The following is a 19,177-nucleotide window of genomic DNA, read 5'->3' as shown; positions in this document are numbered from 1 at the left end:
ACAGACGTTGGCAAGGTACCACCGCTCTGCTACATATGTACTATACTTATATAAGGACACTATGTACCCATACTACTATACGATATATTTATATTCTACATGTACTCATATAAGGTATGAAGCAACCTAATGCAGCTTTCCTACCTAATATACAGTAAGGTAGTGTCCTCGCTTTAAATAGGTATACATATACGAATGGGAGAGGGATTCTTATCAAACTTGAAGTTATTTGAGTGAGAATGATATCAGGCAAGCAAGCAAGCAAGCCAGCAAGTGGGTATGTAGGTTCACATACCTGGTATGAGGTACCGACGGTGATTTACTAGTAGCTTGTTAGTCGGTCGTGGTACACATGATCCTTCTGTAAGTAAATACTTGAGTGTCATATTGAGGTAGGATAGCCCCATGATCCTCAAGTCGACTTATGGAAGTATGGGTACCTAGATCCTGTGGCATTCATTGGTGCGAGTTGCTGGTTTCTATATCTCTCTCCATTCCAAATGTCCCTCTGTTTTGAATGATAATTTTATAGTAAGTACATATGTAGGTATGTATGTAGTCAAGGAGGGACAATTGTATTGTGGTGTAGCATACCAGGGCGGTCTTTGTGGTCCGAGCCATTATACATCGTAGTTCGTTCCTTGTGACATCTTCCTACCTATACCTAGATAGGACAATACTAGGCGTTATCTTGTAACATAACCGCGCTGAAGAATCTACAACACTCCCACGCATGGCATGCAAGGGGCTTGGTCTACAGCATTGCATGAGGTGAAGAGAGAGGGCAACACGAACAAGCCCGTCTTCTGTTGGAGGCAATGTTGCCCAAAGGTAAACGACAGCCGGTAAGTAGGTACATGTGGCCGAGGTATGTAAGTGGGTGGTAGGTATTGTCCTCCTTCTTACAGGTTACCTATATCAGCTATGCTTATATGGCTCCAAGTCGGTGACAACCTCAGGATCAGTCGTGTTGCTAGCGAGCTGCTTGTGCCCCCTTTCACTTCGGCTTCCTGCGCCTCTCATTGGGCTCGCACCTAGTTGTCTTCGCGATCAGAGACAAGACAAGACAAGGAGGGAAGGCAAGCAATGACGAGAATACGGTACCTAGGTAGGTATGCGAAAGCCACCACCATACCTACCTTCTACTTCGTAACACGTACCTATGTATGTAACCATGACTACCACGCATCAAATCCTTGGGCGTGGGACAGGACGGCTGAAAGAGGACCACGAATGGTATGGCGGGTTGACGCATTTGTTTCCGTCTCTGATTCATTGTTCTGGAGTGTCGGCCAACCGATTTGGGCTTTGGGATTACCATAGCACGCCGTTGAGCCCCTCCCCTCCCCATATCTCGACTTGGACTACGGTACACTACACGTATGGCATCCCTTCCTCCCAGAAACAGCCTTATGTCATCCCAACATGTCTCATCCATATCACAATGGTCTTTAGTCACACCATGCTTACTTACCACGTAGAGACAGTGACACACCACAGCCTAGAGGCAGCTAGACTTGTTGCTAGACTTGTTGGGTTTTATTTCCTGTGCGAATAGTCATATTCAGCAATCTTGTATCGGGCAGATGCGTAGTCAGCCTCGTTTCGCCTGCCTACTTACAGTACCTACACTATCTGTACGTAACGACTGCATGTCATCATGTCGCCAGGAGGGAGAGGCAGAGACTGGAAAGGCGGGCGGGCAGGTTAGGCATGTACCTCACCGGCCCCTGTTAGCGTAGATGTACATCCGCTACTACCATACTAGCAGAATGTAGGTAGGTAAGAGGTGGTATGTGGTGGAGTGTACATATCCCTGGTCTGCTCTGGTCTTCTCTTCCACATGCCGATGCCTACCTATTACCTATTTGTACCTCTAAGAGTGCGCAGTACATAGTAGATTTACCTGTGTCTCTATGGAACGCTACCTGCTTCATCAAGCACGCTACCTACCGCGCGTCGGTACACTACATCGCTAGTAGGTTGAGCGCAACTATGCGTACATCTACACTCCTAGCATTGGATAGTACTAGCCCCCTGTGGGTGTTTTGCTTTGCCTTGCCCTAATTCATGCTGGTCTGCTACACCTCTCTCTGCAGCTGATTACAACCATGTCTAGCCCCCGGCTTGATTATGGGAGTCTGCTGGCCCCCCCTCGTGTCGTGTGTCCGCGTTTTTCTCCCCTTCCTCTCTTTTTTCCCTCTGATTCTTCCTAGGCCTTGAAGCTCTGACCCGCCAAGGAAAGTCCTCATTGGTCACAGACGGCGAGATGGGGACTCGCCATCCTACAGGTAGGTATCTGTGGTTCTGTAGTTGGTATGATGTTCTAGAAGACAAGACGAGTGCCTTGCTAACCTTAAAGACATCTTCGACCTTTACTTTGTCAATGCGGACGCGACCCGAGCAGAGCCTGATAATTATAGTTTAACCGCTCATAAATACGGGCGATATTTCTACGTGTATGCAACACAAAGCAAGGTGCCGTGCAATCCGCATTTCGCATTTTACCTTCAGAGCGTTCAAAACTTCGGATTGATCACTCACTTTGCCGAGGTACTTGACGGATCTACTGACGAATGCAGCATTAACAAGAAGTGGCGCTAAAGAGAACGCAACAAAAGAGGAAAGGCAGAAAAAAAAATAAGAGCGAAAAGCAATAATAGAAAATCAATGTCGATGACAAGGAGGTAAGGCATACTTAACTCTAAACAAACTCACCTTCTGCAACAAGGGAAAGGATCTGGCTACTTGTGTCCATTGACAATCGAAAACGGCCACTTTAGAACAAGCTCCTACACATCGCTTATTGAGAGACCTCAAAACACCAATGGGAACTCATATCTGGCCTACTCCTTTCAGTTTTGCATACAAGTATATAGTATGGGATTGGTGCTAGGCACCTCCTGGCGAGCGCTTTTCCTTTACAGTCGTCTTGGTTCAACCTACTCCAATATCGTAGTAATACAGGTTGGCGTAACGACCTAGTTGGTGTGTCATACGTCAAGACTCTCAGTGCTTCCGGAACCTAAAGTGTTTTCTCCCTTCTCCTCATGCCAAGCGTATCCAATTATAACCTAGCATTCTGTACTCCGTATTGCGAATAAATCTTACCCTATTTAAGTACGCGTCGAGAGGCGCCCTTACCTAAGTACCTACAGCAAATCAACCTCTCTTCCGTCAAGCCCGTATCAGATGAACGCAAGCTTTGCCAGTACAGAGACCAGAGCTACACCGCAGCGTAGGTAGCATGGCCAACAATAGAGCGTGAGACTCGGCTGGCATGTGTAATGCTTGGTCGCACAGATTTGAATGAGAATTCATGCTGGTTTATGCAGTACCATTGAATGCTGGGGGCTACACATCACGTACCGGTATTGTGCCCTCATTCCCATCAGACGTGATCAGACGAGTGTCAGGCATTGGCTGTCTCGCTACTTAAACCTACCGTAGATGGACAAAGACACAAGGCCCGATTCGCCAGCGCAAGAGAAAAAAACACTGTATTGCACTGGCTACACGGCCAGAGACCTCGACGATGAGCCACCACCAGAATAGCTGTACACTGTGCCGCTGGCTCTGGACGCTTTTCATGGCTCCACCAGCGACGACACCACGGCAGAGAAACCACACCAAATTGGGGATCCGGCAAAAGCTTTTTGTCACAGGAAAAGCCCGCGCCTCCACTCACTCACTCAACGCGCGAGAGGGCGGAAAAGATGATTAGGACGCGCCCTTGTTATGGGATGGTCACCCTACAAATAGAATGTACTTCTGACCTCGTTTACTTACGTCATGCAGATGAGTGCTACCTGCCTACGCCCACGTACTCACCTCAACGCCTGAGCGTCTCATCCGGCGATATATTCTCTAGATGACATCAGGTGTATCACTCTATCACTGTTCTGCAGTTCAAAGTTTTGGGTAAGCAGACTTGATTTACAATGGAAAAAGCTGAAGGTACTTGTAGCGCAAGTGTTGCACACAACTTTTAGTCATCGTGTGTCCAAGGCAAGAGGCAGCATCTGATCAACGCTCCAGTTCTGACGATGCCCTTGAGCATATCTAACAAGCCTCTCCAAAATCTTGGTTGGTTATTCTCTCTTACTTCCTGAAACTTTTGGCATTGATCAAAACATGTCTTCCCCCCTCCTGGACCTACGAAGTATACGCGTAGGTCATTCCCCTAGAATTACATCATCACATGTCTAAAATATCTACTACAATTACGTGATAGCGACTATCTCAACACCTGTAAAGGAATAAGCTTTGTTTACATGTTCCTCGAAGTTCCTCGCATCGAGCTCAAACTCAGCTTTGGTATATTTTCATGGCTTCCCATACTTAGATCAGCACGTACAGACTCATAATAGGGAGTCTTAGGCTGGGGGGTATCATTAAAGCAGCACGCAAACATTCCTTTCCTTCATAAACCCTTCGACATCGCTCTTTTTTTTTTTTTTCCTAAATGTCTTCCTCTATTGGATCGAGCACCATCTCTCTTAGACCTGCATCACTCGCCCAATCAACACCACTACCCGCCACGATCGCGCTCGCCGTGCCTTTGAGGACCTGCCATCTCTGCCGGCTGGTTTTCACCTCGGCTTCTAACGCCGCGATCTCAGCCGCGTATTCCGAGTCCTCAGGGAGAAGCTCGGATGTGCCCTTCTCTGTCTGCTTCGCGAGTTCGAGGAGGCGGTCCGCTAGCGCGACGTTCTCTCGGGTTAGACGCAGGGACCGGCTCTCGACGTCCGTCAGGTCCGAAAGTAGAGAGTGTAGCTCTGTAGTTTGGGATGCAAGTGTAGTAGATGTTGAATCCCGGTCGGTGATCAGGGGGAGAAGATCTCTACTGTACGTTAGGCTTTTTGGGTGAATTGATCCCGACGTAGATGATAATGAACGAGCATGGCGGGAAGAATACGGGTCGTAGAATAACCCACCTTTCTACAGGCGACGCGTTCGTACCGTTGTGCACGGCCTGTAATATGGGATTCGCGCTCAGCACGCTCGCGACAACCTCGTTGCGCAACGTGTATCTAGCCCGGGATTCCAAGAGCTCTTGCTGCGCTACCTCTACGGTGCGGTCTGAAGCTGTATCTGCCAACGGTGTTAATCAACAGTTGAAATGATCAAACGGAGACAACGAGATGCCGAGAATTCCTTACCAGGAACGTAATTCTTCTGTGCTTTTATCAATGCGATCTCCAGCTGGAGCTGTTCTAGCCTATCGTGAAGCTCGAGGACTTTCTTCTCCTGATCTGAGAGGACGAGGGCTGGAACGTCTGCACTCTGGCTCTCCATTTTATGAAGGCGTCAGAATATAGCACTGGATGTTACATTGATCTGTAATATCGAGTACGAGGTCGGTATTGTTCTGTCGTCGTCGCAGGGTGAATTAGGCCAATGTGTATGGCTGCCTCCCTCTGAATAGTGGCTGTGCAATATGGTTGTGGCGTTCCCTTCTTGCCCATCATCTCTTCAGCCACAGGCACCTACAGGTGGGCAGATTGACATAGGTGCCTTTGCTTCTCTCCCTTATTCTTTCAGATACCGGTAGCCTGACTTTCGTTGTTGTTGTTTCTTCTATCATTCTCTTTAAGTTACTTGGAATAAACCAGAGGCCCCAGACTGATTCACCTCGATGAATTTCCTAGCATTCTCGGTTGCTTATTCATGGCACCCTCCTTTGTGATCAGTCAGCTATATATTTAAGTACTTACCTAAACGAAGGTTACCTCTTACCCACTCACCAACTCACCAACTCTTTGCTTTTGCCAACAGCTTTCAGGTAGAAAGAAAGAAAGCTTCCTATCCTGTACGTGCCTAATGCTACATGCCTTCCGGCCCGCCTTGGTTGTTGTTGTTGTTGTTGTACTTGCGGGTTGAGCTTTAGGTAGACTCCATACGTACAGTGGGTCAGGCAGGTCCCTTGACATTGGAACGCTGGCCCCATTACGGCCTGGTTAGGTCCCAGGATCTATCAGCCTGACCTATTTCCAGCGGCTGAGGACGAATCGCATTCTGCCCAGAGCTCCCGATACGGTATCTATTCACTAGCACGTTGCTTACCCGACTCTGGATACTTCCGCTTCTTTATTTACCGTATTATCTTTCACCTTCCAGCCAACTCTCATGTAACGCGCCGAATGGGTTCACTTCCACTCTTCGCCCTCGCCCTCGTCACCCCGCGAATCTCGTTCCTTGCTTCCTCTGCGTGTTAGTGACCGAGGGATGGATGGAAAACAAGCACCATGGCGACGCAGACGCAGGTGTTGATTGCTCATACGGGCCAGCGCCTGCAAGTTGATGGATGGCAATTTTCCGAGTGAGTTCTTTCTGCATCCATCTACCTGCCGCCGGCCTCGGTCTCTTTAGACCATAGATCGCAAGTATCCAAAGCAACGATCCCCACTAACAGGTTCACCTACCAGCCTCGACGGTTTCAAAGAATGGGTTGCTCGGCAAAGCGCTATACCACCCCAGAACGTTGTAGCGCTTACTTCTCAAGGAAAGACGATAAAGATCCAAACAATACAGTCCGAGGTCAGTATCGCCAATCAAGTATGATTTGGACCGGAGCGCTTACCAACTTTGCCCAAGCAGAGAGAGATCTATGTGTACGACATCCGGATTACGCAAGCGTCCTCTCCCGGCACATCGACATCTCTTATTTCTGAATCACCGCAACCGAAGCCATACCAGGTCGGGCCGGCGCCAAACTCAATAGACGATACACGTTCACTCCGGTCATGGCAAGATCTTTTCAAGAAACGGCGCGACTGGGCACTACGTGTCTCCGCAGATTGTCGGGACATGGTGAGTGCCGCAGAAGAGCGCTATGCAGAGATGGACGTAATGCTCAAGTGCTTGGATGCTGCTGTTGCGAACCTTGACACCGCCTTAAAACCGATCGAGCCGAAATATAACGATTTCAAAAATTGGGCGACTCCAGCACAGGAGGAATATGCGAGTTTGACATCGAAATGGGAGGGGTATCTTGAGCTAGCCCGAAGTGTCCCTGTATCTGCTAGCATGGTACGCTTCATGACTGGCCAGGATGTTCGGAAGCCTCGCCAGCCTACTCTAGAAGACCTAATTGATCCGGATCCGACGCGCAAGGCAGGAAAGCTTGCGGCAACGGCGTTACGGAAATATAACGCCAAGATCTCGGATCTTGATACGGCTGCAGACAAATTGTTTGGTGGATGTGAGGAATTATTTCGAGAGTTTGACAAACTGGTCGCGCGTTCAGCAATGCAGCACGTAGGCGACTGCAAACAACTATTGGAAGACATCGAAGCGGTTACCAATAAGATTGATACCGATTACCAGACTACACTGCAGTATACGCATCAAGGAAAAGATGTATCACAAGCCTCTAAGACTGCTGCTAACCATACTAAGCAACTCTTACCAAGTATTCACAACCGAGCCTTGGAAATGGATGAGATGCTCCGATATGCCACCAAAGCTCGTAACGAGGTTGCTGCTGACTGTATTGCGTTCATGCGCAATATTGCAGAGATTACCGCACTCCATCACGATGTCAAATCTCAGATGAACCTCATGCATCAGGTAGAAGAGGAGATGACTACGTTTGACTATCTACGACTCATCCAACAGCTCCCATTCATGTATGCGTCGTTCATGGTTGAGTCTATCAGAAGGCGGGAATGGTCGGAGAAGATTAAGACGGATTCGTCTACTCTCGCTAATGAAATGGCCCTGTTCCAAGATGAGGAGCTGAAAAGGAGACGGAGGTGGGAGAAGATGGTTGGCAATACTTATGGTCCTGAAAACAACGTAAACCATGTACTTGGTCTCGAAGTTAATCTACGTGGCGAAGAAGAACGATGGCCAGAAGTAAGCAAACAAGAACTGGATGAATTCTTAGCCACGGTTCGACACCAGAATGTTGATGAGACTGTTGCGACAGATGTCGCTAAACTCATCAGCGATCTAGATAATCCCACCAAACAACAGCATAAAAGACTCAAGGCTTTCAAGAACGGCAGTGTTCACGAGGCGGTATTAGGCCGGAGCGGTCTACTTATCAGAGGAGACGATGATCTTATCCGAAATTTGCAGGGTGACAAAACAAAACTCGAGAGCAGAGTAAAGACAGCAGAAAGTCGGGTTCGTCGATTGGAGGATTTGCTGCATCGGCATACGCAAGCATCACGGCCGTCGATATTTCCTCAACAAACTGATCAGAACAATTCCTCCTCAACGTCTATACGGTCGCGTGCCTCCCAGGACCGCCGACAGTCGTCTGCATCGGAAAACAACGAAGGTCTTTTACAACGTATTGCTCAACTCGAGACTGAAATAAGTACGGAGAAAGAACGCTCTGCCGCTTTACAGAAAGAGGCGCAGACACATGCTGAACACAGGGATGAAGCCAACTCAACCAAGCAAGACCTTTTGGGCAATATGGAGGCCCTGAAAAGAGAATTCATGGAGGAACGCAAATCTTATGACCGGGAGATTAAACAGCTCAAGACACGGTTAGAAGAGACCGAAGATGCAATGGTCCAATCGATGCAAGACGAAATTGATCGCCTTAACAATGAGAAGAGAGACGATGCAGCCAAGACACAAGGGCAGTTAGACTTCTTACGCAACGAAGTCAAAGTTCAACGAGAACGAAGCGTTTCCTTAGAGCGGGAACTTCGCGAGGCTCGTGATTTGGTTAAGAGCACGAACAAGCAGGTAGAAGCTGGACGAGAAGCGACGGAAGGTTACGCACGGTCACTTAGAGAACTCTACGACAGACTGTCTCCTACGGAAACTGCGCCCTCGGAATTCGTCGATCTAGTAGATGCTGTTGTAACAAAATCAACCGATATCTTTGCAAAGATCCAATCACTTGAGCAAGATGTTTCTCTACTGAAAGCTGATCTTGGTCTTGCGGATGCTTCCGTCAGAACAGTGAAATCAGAGTTAGCTGATGCCAAAGAGAAGTTATCTAATGAGGAATTGACATCTGTGCGGCTGCGCGAGTCATTGGACAGAGAGAAGGCTAGGTGTACTACTCTAGAAGCTGAGGTGAACGACGGCCGCGAGCAGCTCAATGAGTTGCGAGTCAAGATGACTGAGGGAGAAACTGGCTCCGAGACCCTACGAAAGAGTCTTGAGGAGGAGGAGAAACGGGTCGCAGACATGGCGGAGCAACTAGCATCTAGGCAGTCTCGAGTAGGCAGCCTGGAAGAAGAAGTGCGAATGTTCCAAGAAAAGCTACGATCAACTGAATCAAGCCTTGCGACATTGAACGCAAGATTCGAAGATCGCAATACCCGCTCGAAAGATATAGCCCAACGGCTATATACTCAGAATGAACGACTCATCCGGCTCCTCGAACGTCTTAACTTCTCAGTAACACGGACAGATGGGTCAATGGTTATTCAAAAGATCCCACGATCAGAGCGAGTACCGCAAATTCCCAACGAAGCATCAGACACTGGAGCGTCCATCAAACGTTCATTACCTTCAGGTGGTAGCAATCTGGCTGACAGCACTGACCTACGATTACTTTATTGGATGAACGCCGAAACCTCCAGTGCAGAAGAAGAGCAGTACCAAGCATTCATGGCAGGCCCAGGAAACTTTGACATTGATGCGTTCTCCGAAATTATCTATCGGCGCGTAAAGGAGATCGAACACTCAGCCCGCAAGATGGCACGCGATGCCCGTAACTATCGTGATGCCGCTAATGCCGCAGCCAAGGAAGCTCGGGAGAAAATTGCCTATAAGAATTTCAAGGCTGGTGATTTAGCGTTATTTCTTCCCACCAAGCATTCAATTGCCGGGGCCTGGGCGGCTTTCAACGTTGGCTGTCCACACTTCTTCCTCCGTGAACAAGAAGGTCATCGTCTACGAAACCGAGAATGGCTTGTGGCGCGGATTACTAGTGTTCAGGAACGCGTTGTCGACCTATCCAAGAACCTTCAGTCTGCGAACTCGGCTCTCTCCGGAGGCGAAACAGATTCGATCACCACGGGTGATGAAAACGACAATCCATTCGACCTATCGGATGGTCTTCGCTGGTGGCTGGCTGATGCACAAGAAGACAAACCAGGTGCCCCATCCACACCCGGCCTCGGCAAGTCGACAGTTGCGTCCAATAAAGTCGAAGCCATAGCAGATATGCATTCACACGGACAATCCGGAAAGCACAAGTCAAAACTAGGTCCTCATAGTGGCATAGAGGGTGTGAGTAGGACGCTGAGCAAAAGCCTCGAGAGCAGACGTAGCAGTTCAGGCTCCAAGAAAGCCCTACCCTTCGCTGCAGGTACTACGGCTGCTAAAGGTAGCGCACTGGCCAGCGAAACGAACAGTCTACGCGTAGCCCATCCTGATAGCCCAGTCCTCGATGCCACCAGTCCGACACTAGAACATAGCACCGCTGCTGGACCAAGCAATGCACAGGCAGAACCAAATCCCAATAGACATCACGATAATGGTAAAAAGGCGGTCCCCGCGAATAATACTAACACTAATGAGGTGCGAAATGCCGCTGATTCTCTCTTCGGCCCTTGAACTTAGAAAGTGGAGTGAGTGGGACGAACTGATGGGAATTGAATTCTTAGGACCGTCGTCGTCATCACGATGAATTACCACCATCACCGCAAAGGCAGCAGCAGAATCAATTTCGGCGACAACATCAACCGCCGCAGCTCGTCCGCGATGCGAGCGATACCCCGAGCAAGAGGAGCATTGTCTGGGATTCACTGTGGAATCTAGATGTTAGCTATCCAGGACGATGAAAGATAGGAGATGAAGGGCATGCATGCATGATACAACATTTGCTCCAACAAGCGTCCTACGTCGAACGCTTCCTACCGACCTACCAGCGCCCTACCTCTCTTTCGAAGCTTGCGACAACATGAACTTGGTTTTTATCAATAGCAAGGAGCAGCGGCGTTTCCTCGTTCTGTTCTATTCTATTTCGGGAATCTTTTTTTCCCAATTCATTTTATGTCTTTTCTTAGCATGAGGTATCGCTTCACCGCTTCAGCGCGGACCGGAATTAGGGGTCTTGGACTGAATTATCGTTGGAAACATGGGGGTTTTACTAGGTGTACGAGGTAGTCGATCGCTGCGATATGGTGTCGCGTAAGTGAGGATTTGGGAAAGGCAGTGGGGACTTGTTAAACTTCTGGCCTCTTCCCCACGGAATTACATGTATAGTGTAGAATGAGCATACCCCTTGTCCGATTCATTGGTCGTTGAGCATTGAAATAAACATATTACAACATCCCATTAATTAGGATTTCTTTTCATGCCACGATAATGACAAGGAATGAAGTTGTTGGCAAATATACATGTTGTACATCTATGAGTCAGGAGTTTTAACTAATCGTATTTACATCATGGCATGTATATATGGTACAATAGATAGGTATGTGACAGTTTATGTGTTTATTTCGAGAACCCATTGCATCACGAGTTCACGGAGTGAGTATCTGAGTTCCTCATATCCAAGCTGCAATATCTCGGACTGTGACATCACATCCCATCTAGTTTTCGTGGGATAGATTTCACTTCACCTTCGATCATGCCGTCGCAGCACACGTAGGATGATCTCACGGCAACTCAATCGGGGATCATAGAGTCCAAGACCCTCCTGAGCGATAATCGTGCCGTCAAAGAGTGCATCACTCGTAGATTAGACTCTGAACTCTCTTGCCCTTAGTCGATGCTGGGATAGGATTACGAAGACTCGGGCACGACCTGCACGGTACGGCTCACAGACTCAATGACGCGCCCTTCGGCGCCAACGCCAGGCGAGATGCGGACCTGGAAGGTGCCGAGGCGCTTAATGCGGTTGTCGCCGTCGTACTCTGGATCCAAGCCGATGATTTCGAGAGATTCGTCTTCCAGAGCGACACGGCCGCCGTTAGGGTCCGCGACTAGGTTCTCCTTGATTACGGCCAGGATGTCACCCCGCGACACGGAGCCGAAGATGGGGGTCACTTCCGCTGCTGCGGCGTCGGACGTGGAAATCGCGGCATTGGCTGCTAGAGACGGAGACCGGGGTATGGCTGGTTCTGCCGGGGTCGTGGATACGGGGATACGGGGGAAGACGAGGACTTCGGGGAGGAGCGTGCTGAGGAGGGTCTGTGCTTCCTCGGGCTGTACATGTCATTGTTAACGAATTGCATTCCTGTTTTCACACGCATACTGCTTTTCAGGGGAGGTAGGGAAGCGTACCGATAGCGCTAGAATTTCCTTGCGCTTGCTCTTACTCGTCGAGGAGGAGGAGGTCTGCTTCTTCTTGTCTGTCTCTGCTTCTACCACCAGCTCTTTGCCGAAGGTGCGGTCGCGCACGCCGATGGCGCCCTCGCTGAGCCCGAGCTCGGTGAACCGCTGCTTCGTCATGTACTCGGCGGCGCCCTTGGGGAACCAGATGTTGCGCATACGGCCGGCTTTTACGCGGATTATGGAATCTGTTTCGTTGGAGCGTCAGTCAGCCAGTTCCCTCTATCCGTCTGGTAGGTTGGTTGGGAATCTCCCACCCAGCCTTTGGGAGATTGCTCTGAAGATTGGTGGGGGATTTCGAGGCGGACATACGTTTCCGTCCGAAACCCGGGATGTCTTGCAGCAGGCGCACCGGAATACCCTGCAAGTCCTCAAGCTCGGCCTTTGTCGCCTTCGCACGGGTCTGTGTCCATGATAGCGGCGAGGGGAGGTGTGGCTGTTGCGATGCTAACCGCCGGAGACAGCTCATACAGGTGGGGGAGCGCGCGAGCCGCGGTGTCGCCATGTTGTCGACGTCTTCGGCCCAATTGACCAGGTCCGGGGGTGGGAGATTATGATCGTATACGGGGGCCCGAGGCTCGCTGTATCTCTCTCTCGAAATGGGAGGTCTTGAAGCTCTAGATAGATGATCGAGACGTTTTTCGGCGTGGTCGATTTTTAAGTGGGCCGGTCTATGTTCCTGGACTTGGTGGCCCAATCAGAAGTGTGGTAGAGTCTTGGCCAGTGAGTTAGCTGCTGAAGTACCTAGCTTAAGCCTCAGAGCTGTATCACAGATCAAGTGGGTGGTGATCTATGTAGACAGACACTGGCCTCCATTCCATAACCCAACTTCAAGATCAATGCATGTGCAAGAGATTGCTTGCCTGCCTGTGAATTATGAGTGTATACCTTGGCTACATAGGTACGTACCGGGCAGGTACCTGCTGTCAAAGCTTAATGATGCTAGTAGCAGTGACGATCTCGATAGTACTAAAAGATGTGAGATTGATGGCAAGTGCAAAGACACCCAGTACTATGTACCTACATATAACTACCTAGGTAGGTAGATACCAGGTAGGTACACAGGTAGCTTTTGCTGTGTGTGACTTCCTCGACATGAGATATCTCACCTTTGGCAGATATCAAGGCAAGTGCTCTCGAGGTTCAGTCACAGCTTAGAAAGCATGTCAATGCCCAAGTGCATACTTCAGCTATCAGGGCTGCAGATGCCTCACCAGCAAACATTGAAGGTTGAGGTGTTTGAGCTTCTCCCTTTTCATTTTCCGTTTTTATGGCCACCATTCATCTGTCAAACTGTCTGAGACGCTTCAGAATTCCTCTCTTGCGCCCCTCGAGCTCTTCTATCTTTCGATAGAAACCGCAGAGTGTCATATAATCTGGGGTCTTCCTCCTACATCTTGCTCGTTCACCATCGCCTTTTCAACCTCAGCTGCTCTTATCACCGCACACCTCTCTAGATAAGACATTAAAGACATTGAAGTCTATGTACGCGTATAATCAGCTCAGTTGCCTGTTCTACCCCCTGCTCCCGGTGAACACGGTGACGGATATACATATGACGGGCTTGGATATTGGTCCCTCATTGCCCGCTATGAAAGAAGAGCCAGCCAGTATCTGTCTTTTTGCCTCTAGAGTCACGTTTTCGGCCGAGAACAGTGTAAGTGACAGCAACCCAGCCAAATCCGAAGTAGGCACATCCTCCAATTCTCTAAAAGCAGACTACACTCCAAACCTTTTCACGGGTTTCCCAAACTCCCCAAAGGGGTATGAGGCGAGTGCTCCTATGAAAGTAGATTATTCGTTGCAAATACTCACTGATATATAATAGGATTGGAGCATAAGTCAGAGCTCTCGTAAACCAGCAACTCCAGTTGCTGCGCCTGTTACTTCTCTCACAGTCAAAGTAGCCCCTCCCGTTATTAACGAAGAAAATGCCGCTCCAACACCTCCCGTCATTGCGTCTGCAGCTACTATTACGCCCAGCTCAGCTATTGCGCCTGCATCACTTATGCCACCCCTGCCGACGCAGAGTGCTCACTCGCAGAAACCAACACCAATACAACGCCGTAATCGGGAGCGGCTGGAGGCCCTAGCTACACGGATTCAGAATTTCAACGGATCTGTCACGGAGCTCCTGACTGTTGCCAATGTCCAAGAAGAGCTGGACATTGCCTTCGATAATCTCATTTATGCCCAGAATCAGCTCAAGGGCGTGCTGCGACGGTTTGAAGTTGATGGATACATAACTAATCGTCAGAGCAGCAAGAGATATGGCGCCCTGAAAGACATGACGAAAGCAACTCGCCGTCTTGGACAGTTGATGAACCAGCTCTGGAATCTTCAGCGGTGTTAGACAGGTAGCCACCACTGGGGCACGTGATTTTCACGAATGCGCGAAAGCTTTGGACATGTTTCTGCAGAGACGTACACAGAAGCAGATATTCGTGTAGGCATTGTGAGACATTCCTGATCTTTCTGTGGTTTTCAAAATGCAGGACTAGCTGTACTTGTGTGACTCCAACGCACTCACTACCGCCCTGATCCTGGGTGGTAACTCGCCGGTGAATGAACTGGTGGTATGTACCTGGTATCGTGAACACAATCGACGCCTTGAGGCGCCTCGCAGTCACCGCGGAGATCCAGCGGACAATATGTGCAGGGACCATTTGGTATGCGTTCTCCATCATCATCATATGCTGCTGTACACCTATATCCCTTCATACCCTTCGCTTGTGCACATGCTGTCATCCCCGCACGCAATTCGGTGCTACTAATGCGCAAGGTCACCGGGCCAATGCCTTGATCTTGTTATGTAATAGCACCAGAATCCCGGCTCACTACACCCGACTTGCCTTGCCGTCCACTATTCCTTAGGACGAACAAAAACCGCCAAAGCCAATCGTGCAATACCATTGACTATTATGTTAGTCATTATGAGCTCTCCACGTAGAAATGGTCGTTCAATGTCTGGTTCCGAGTTTCAGGGCAACATCAACTTTATTGAAATGGACAAGCAAAACCCGGTGCCGTTTTACCAAATCATCCCATTGTCCTGGTTACTGAACCCTCGTATTATCGACCCGAAGCCACACTGAATCCTCAAGTTTATAATTATCATCAATCGCCATGTGCTGTGTCGGTACCGTCATCATGACTTCCCCCGGCTGCAACCATGCGCGACAGAACGGTTGGCAAGACACCGCTGTTGCAAGGCATCTGAGCGACCTCATAACTCGGTGCTCGTCTTGCAAGCCGGATCAGGCTTTTTGTGGTAAACTTACCATCGACAATGCCTCCAACACTCAGTCCAGTTCTTCGACCCGCCGTTCCCGGGGAGTTCCACCGCCCCCGTCTTTAGCATCATTAATTCAGCCCACTCCTGGCTCCCCCGCGAAAAATACCCTCGACGGCAAGTGCAAATTTTGCACTTCCTATGAATCAGAAATTCGGCTGGCCGATCACATCAAACAAACCTTGAGAGATTACAACATGGCGTTGTTACTTGACGGCGCGCGCGTTGCGGTCCAAGCTGAAAGTATGGCCTGATTGCCTCTACTGCTTCATCCTAGGATGGCCAAAACCAAGTCAATACTGTTATATGTAGTTTCTCCACATATAACAGTTTTAGAGCTATTTTGGGAGTCCTAGATTTTCTTGTTGAAGTCGCTGACTTTGGCCCTGGTAGTGGAGCGCGCATTTCAGCGTGCTGTTGACGAAGCCGTTAAAGCGTATGGCATAGATGGGAAAGGCCGGGATAAAGCCCTCCGAACACGTAAGTGCTTGAAATCTCCGTTCTCCCGGAACGCCCACAAATTTGGGCTGGAGCTGTAGTTGTTGACCCAGTTTCGCAGTGGATTCTGAGTATCAGAAAGCTAGCGCCGAAATTAGTAGGATCTGTGGCGAACAACAATTAGCACCTTACCGAGAGCTCTACGGCAGGTGAACCAGTTACTCTACACTACGAAAGCGCATCACGAATGACGATTAACATGACGAATTCTGAAACGCTATTATCCAGATCTGAGCGAGGAGTACGAAAATAGAATTTTATTTTTACGATTATCTGGAAACGGGATCGCGATCATCATTCACTACGAAATTATTCACAGTACTACACCAGTAGGGACAAAAAGGAATATACGTGGTTGTCCTCACTTTTCCGATATATGTGGGCACGGAACAAGTTTCAACTACCTTTTCATGCCGAGCATTAGAATATGGATCATTGAGCACTCTTATTGCATTATTTATGATATGTGATGCAGATGGATTTTCAAAGCAACTTATCTATCCTTTCGCAAGTGACTCCAAAACTTTCGAACTTCATGGCTAACCATTATTAAACCCTTGCAGTTTCTCTTCGCGGCTGTAGAGCAAATCAGACCGCTCTCCCATATGTACCAATTCACCTCTATACGCTTCAGGTAGAGCTCTTAATGCTCTGTTGTCATGCTCTAGACTTCCACGTGTCTGACCCCCAGAAGGTACACAATTTGATAGGACATTCGTCAATATGCTCCTACTCGCTCCTCTTGAACATACATAATGGTGGCTACTGTTGTGCATCCTATAGAAGCGGGTTTATTATGCTATGCGGTGAGCAATTTTAGACACAAGATATTGTATCTCCACACAAATAATAATTCAAACTACGAGATGACAACATGATAGACGAATCATCCTGGTGCTAGATAAACCTTCCCCAGTCACAGCTTTTTCATGTCTCAAAGTCGGGGATTGTTATAACCCTAACCCGTGTAAAGAAAGAACGCATAGGTGGACAATAGAATCTATCCTTGTTCACGATACTGGTTCACAAACCGGAATTGCAGGCTCTCACTTGCGTGTGTCGTCTTTGAAATAGCCAAGAGTGAGACCCGTATAATAAGGAACCTACATGTCTAGTTCGGATCTGGAAATTGGATACCCTCCCGATTACCGTCTTAACTCACATTTCAAGCCAATCACACACGCACGATTCTCATCGAAAGGTACAGGATCGCTCCCACCCCTCATCCCCAAACCGACGCAACGGTCTAGAAGCGGCAACCACCCGGCCTTGCCAAGGCATCGGAATGCACCACCTCTCCGCCCGCTAGTTTGTCTTTCGGCTCTCTTTCTTGCCCGGTTTCAATAAGGAAGGCCAAAGGAAGTATGTATCTTAAGAGGATGCGATGGGGTTGTACGAAGATGAACCCCTTGTCCACACCGACCGGTGTGCCTGAGAGGAGCACATAGCGAATGAAGCTGGCACGGTGGTAGAGGAGGACGCATCATATGTCGCCATATGTTCGTCTTCTTGTCATAAGAGGGGGGCTAGAATACAACGGGTATGTAGTACGGCATTGGCAGTGAGGAGATGTTCTCTTTCGCCTCTAGGCGCAGGAAGAATACTCACCTATCTACACTATACATGCACGCACGGGTGAATATTTATGGCTGGGTGCTGCATGTTGGGAACGACCTTGTTATTTAAGTATCTTGTTATTCGGGGTAGAGCGGCACCAGGCGAGGCTGTCGTTACTTATACGATAGTGATGTACATTCATTCTTCATTGGCTGTCGAGGTTTAGGATGTTTACTCACGTGCTTAGATTGTCTTTGCCTGGCAGTCTTACTAGAGAAACTCTCACCGACTAGGCAGACAGATAAAATCGAAGCATCAACTCACACACAACAACCCCTCGGGTTCAAGGTACTACACATGACATTGGAAGATCCGTCGGTTTGGCTGGCATAGGCTCCTTGCAGATAACAGGCAACCACTTTAAGTTCTCACGTTATGTCCTACGTACATGGTACGTGCATACATGCTCATGTCATTATCGCAGCTGTAGTGCATCTATATAGCCTAGGACGATCCCATTACCAACAGACCAAATCCAAAGGCACTGCAAACCAGAATCTCTTCAGCCTGGAAGAGATGAGTAATCAATCAGACCGACACTGGCCACTTTACGATCATGGCACTCCCTGTTTTAGACAACAAGTTGTCATCGGAGATAGCATCGTGTTACAACGCAGTAAGGTAAGCAAGCATCTTGGCAACGACTTGGCGCAACTCTTGGTGTAACTATACGACGTATTACAGCGGTGTGTATACTACTGCACTCGCTGTAATTATAGCGCACTATCATTTAGTTGACTGCGTTGAGTTCTGTATTTAGACGGGAACATCCAATAGCTTCGCAAGAAGTTCCGTAGATATTCTCTATACCAAGACGCTTTGCTGGATACTGTCTTATTCATCACGGTAAGCTCCGCGCGTATCTGCCGTGATTCATTCTCTGAGTTTGGCAACAAAGGCAATTTCGCTTCAAATGCGCCCAACAAATCCTCCCGTTCTCCGATACCTACTAAGTGTTGCCCCTGTAAGGCCACAGTTCGCATATTTTCAATAAATTCCCCGAAAGAATAATTCTGTCATTGGTCTTTTATTGGGCAAGGTAACTTTATATGTGTAGAGATATATGGAAAGTAAGTCACATGATGAGCGGGAGGATTGAGGGGCGTCTGTGAAGCGAAATTGCCTTGGTTGCTATAAACTCTGAAAAAATGCGGCATCTTCCGTGGAAGATGGTGAGATCTTGGGATTTTCCATCTTACCTATCACCTTGGCGTGTATATACGACTTACACGTCTATGTACGACTTCCTGTCTTGTCGTGATGCCACGACCAACCTTCTTCTCATTGGTAGGCCGAGGCGCGCGAAGCCAGGGTCGAATACGGGGGGTTCAAGATGGGCTCGGGTTCAAAGAAATCTAAGAATAGGCAGCAGGGATGGATATCGAGAGAAACATAATTGAGGTATGCTCTACAGAAAAAAAAGTTTTTTTTTTTTTTTTTTTTTTTTTTTTTTTTTGTTGTTTTTTTTTTTTTTTTTTTTTTTTTTTTTTTTTTTTTTTTTTTTTTTTTTTT

The 19,177-nt window shown here is 48.5% G+C and overlaps 5 protein-coding genes across 5 annotated transcripts; 3 read left to right on the top strand and 2 right to left on the bottom strand.

Annotated features, from left to right (window-relative positions):
• Positions 1–4,092: 4,092 nt before the first annotated feature.
• F5B22DRAFT_473122 (centromere protein H (CENP-H)-domain-containing protein) lies at positions 4,093–5,483 on the bottom strand. Its single transcript, XM_047972171.1, has 3 exons — positions 5,163–5,483; positions 4,938–5,094; positions 4,093–4,843 (listed from the first exon to the last, which is right to left on the bottom strand). Exons 1-3 carry the CDS (start codon positions 5,296–5,298, stop codon positions 4,462–4,464), a joined length of 675 nt encoding a protein of 224 aa, XP_047826478.1. The 5' UTR covers positions 5,299–5,483; the 3' UTR covers positions 4,093–4,461.
• A 765-nt stretch (positions 5,484–6,248) lies between these two features.
• On the top strand, positions 6,249–10,536 carry F5B22DRAFT_650947 (autophagy-related protein 11-domain-containing protein; the record flags this gene model as incomplete). The annotated part of the gene is made up of 3 exons (XM_047979389.1): positions 6,249–6,322; positions 6,429–6,540; positions 6,598–10,536. 3 exons carry the CDS (start codon positions 6,249–6,251, stop codon positions 10,534–10,536), a joined length of 4,125 nt encoding a protein of 1,374 aa, XP_047826477.1.
• Positions 10,537–11,293: 757 nt separating this feature from the next.
• Positions 11,294–12,903, bottom strand: F5B22DRAFT_624753 (uncharacterized protein). Its single transcript, XM_047976142.1, has 3 exons — positions 12,571–12,903; positions 12,211–12,446; positions 11,294–12,132 (listed from the first exon to the last, which is right to left on the bottom strand). The coding sequence occupies exons 1-3, from the start codon at positions 12,761–12,763 to the stop codon at positions 11,710–11,712; spliced, it is 852 nt and encodes a 283-aa protein (XP_047826476.1). The 5' UTR covers positions 12,764–12,903; the 3' UTR covers positions 11,294–11,709.
• Positions 12,904–13,523: 620 nt separating this feature from the next.
• Positions 13,524–14,717, top strand: F5B22DRAFT_473010 (uncharacterized protein). Its single transcript, XM_047972170.1, has 2 exons — positions 13,524–13,915; positions 14,087–14,717. Exons 1-2 carry the CDS (start codon positions 13,742–13,744, stop codon positions 14,609–14,611), a joined length of 699 nt encoding a protein of 232 aa, XP_047826475.1. The 5' UTR covers positions 13,524–13,741; the 3' UTR covers positions 14,612–14,717.
• A 451-nt stretch (positions 14,718–15,168) lies between these two features.
• F5B22DRAFT_472881 (uncharacterized protein) lies at positions 15,169–16,394 on the top strand. The gene is made up of 3 exons (XM_047972169.1): positions 15,169–15,793; positions 15,944–16,030; positions 16,110–16,394. Exons 1-3 carry the CDS (start codon positions 15,385–15,387, stop codon positions 16,199–16,201), a joined length of 588 nt encoding a protein of 195 aa, XP_047826474.1. The 5' UTR covers positions 15,169–15,384; the 3' UTR covers positions 16,202–16,394.
• Positions 16,395–19,177: the final 2,783 nt, after the last annotated feature.

Source organism: Xylaria bambusicola (genome assembly GCF_022495145.1).
Source record: "Xylaria bambusicola strain CBS 139988 unplaced genomic scaffold F5B22scaffold_60, whole genome shotgun sequence".
Lineage (NCBI taxonomy): Eukaryota > Fungi > Ascomycota > Sordariomycetes > Xylariales > Xylariaceae > Xylaria > Xylaria bambusicola.
The sequence above is the reverse complement of the archived record's forward strand: the minus strand, read 5'-3'. Positions and strand labels throughout refer to the sequence as shown.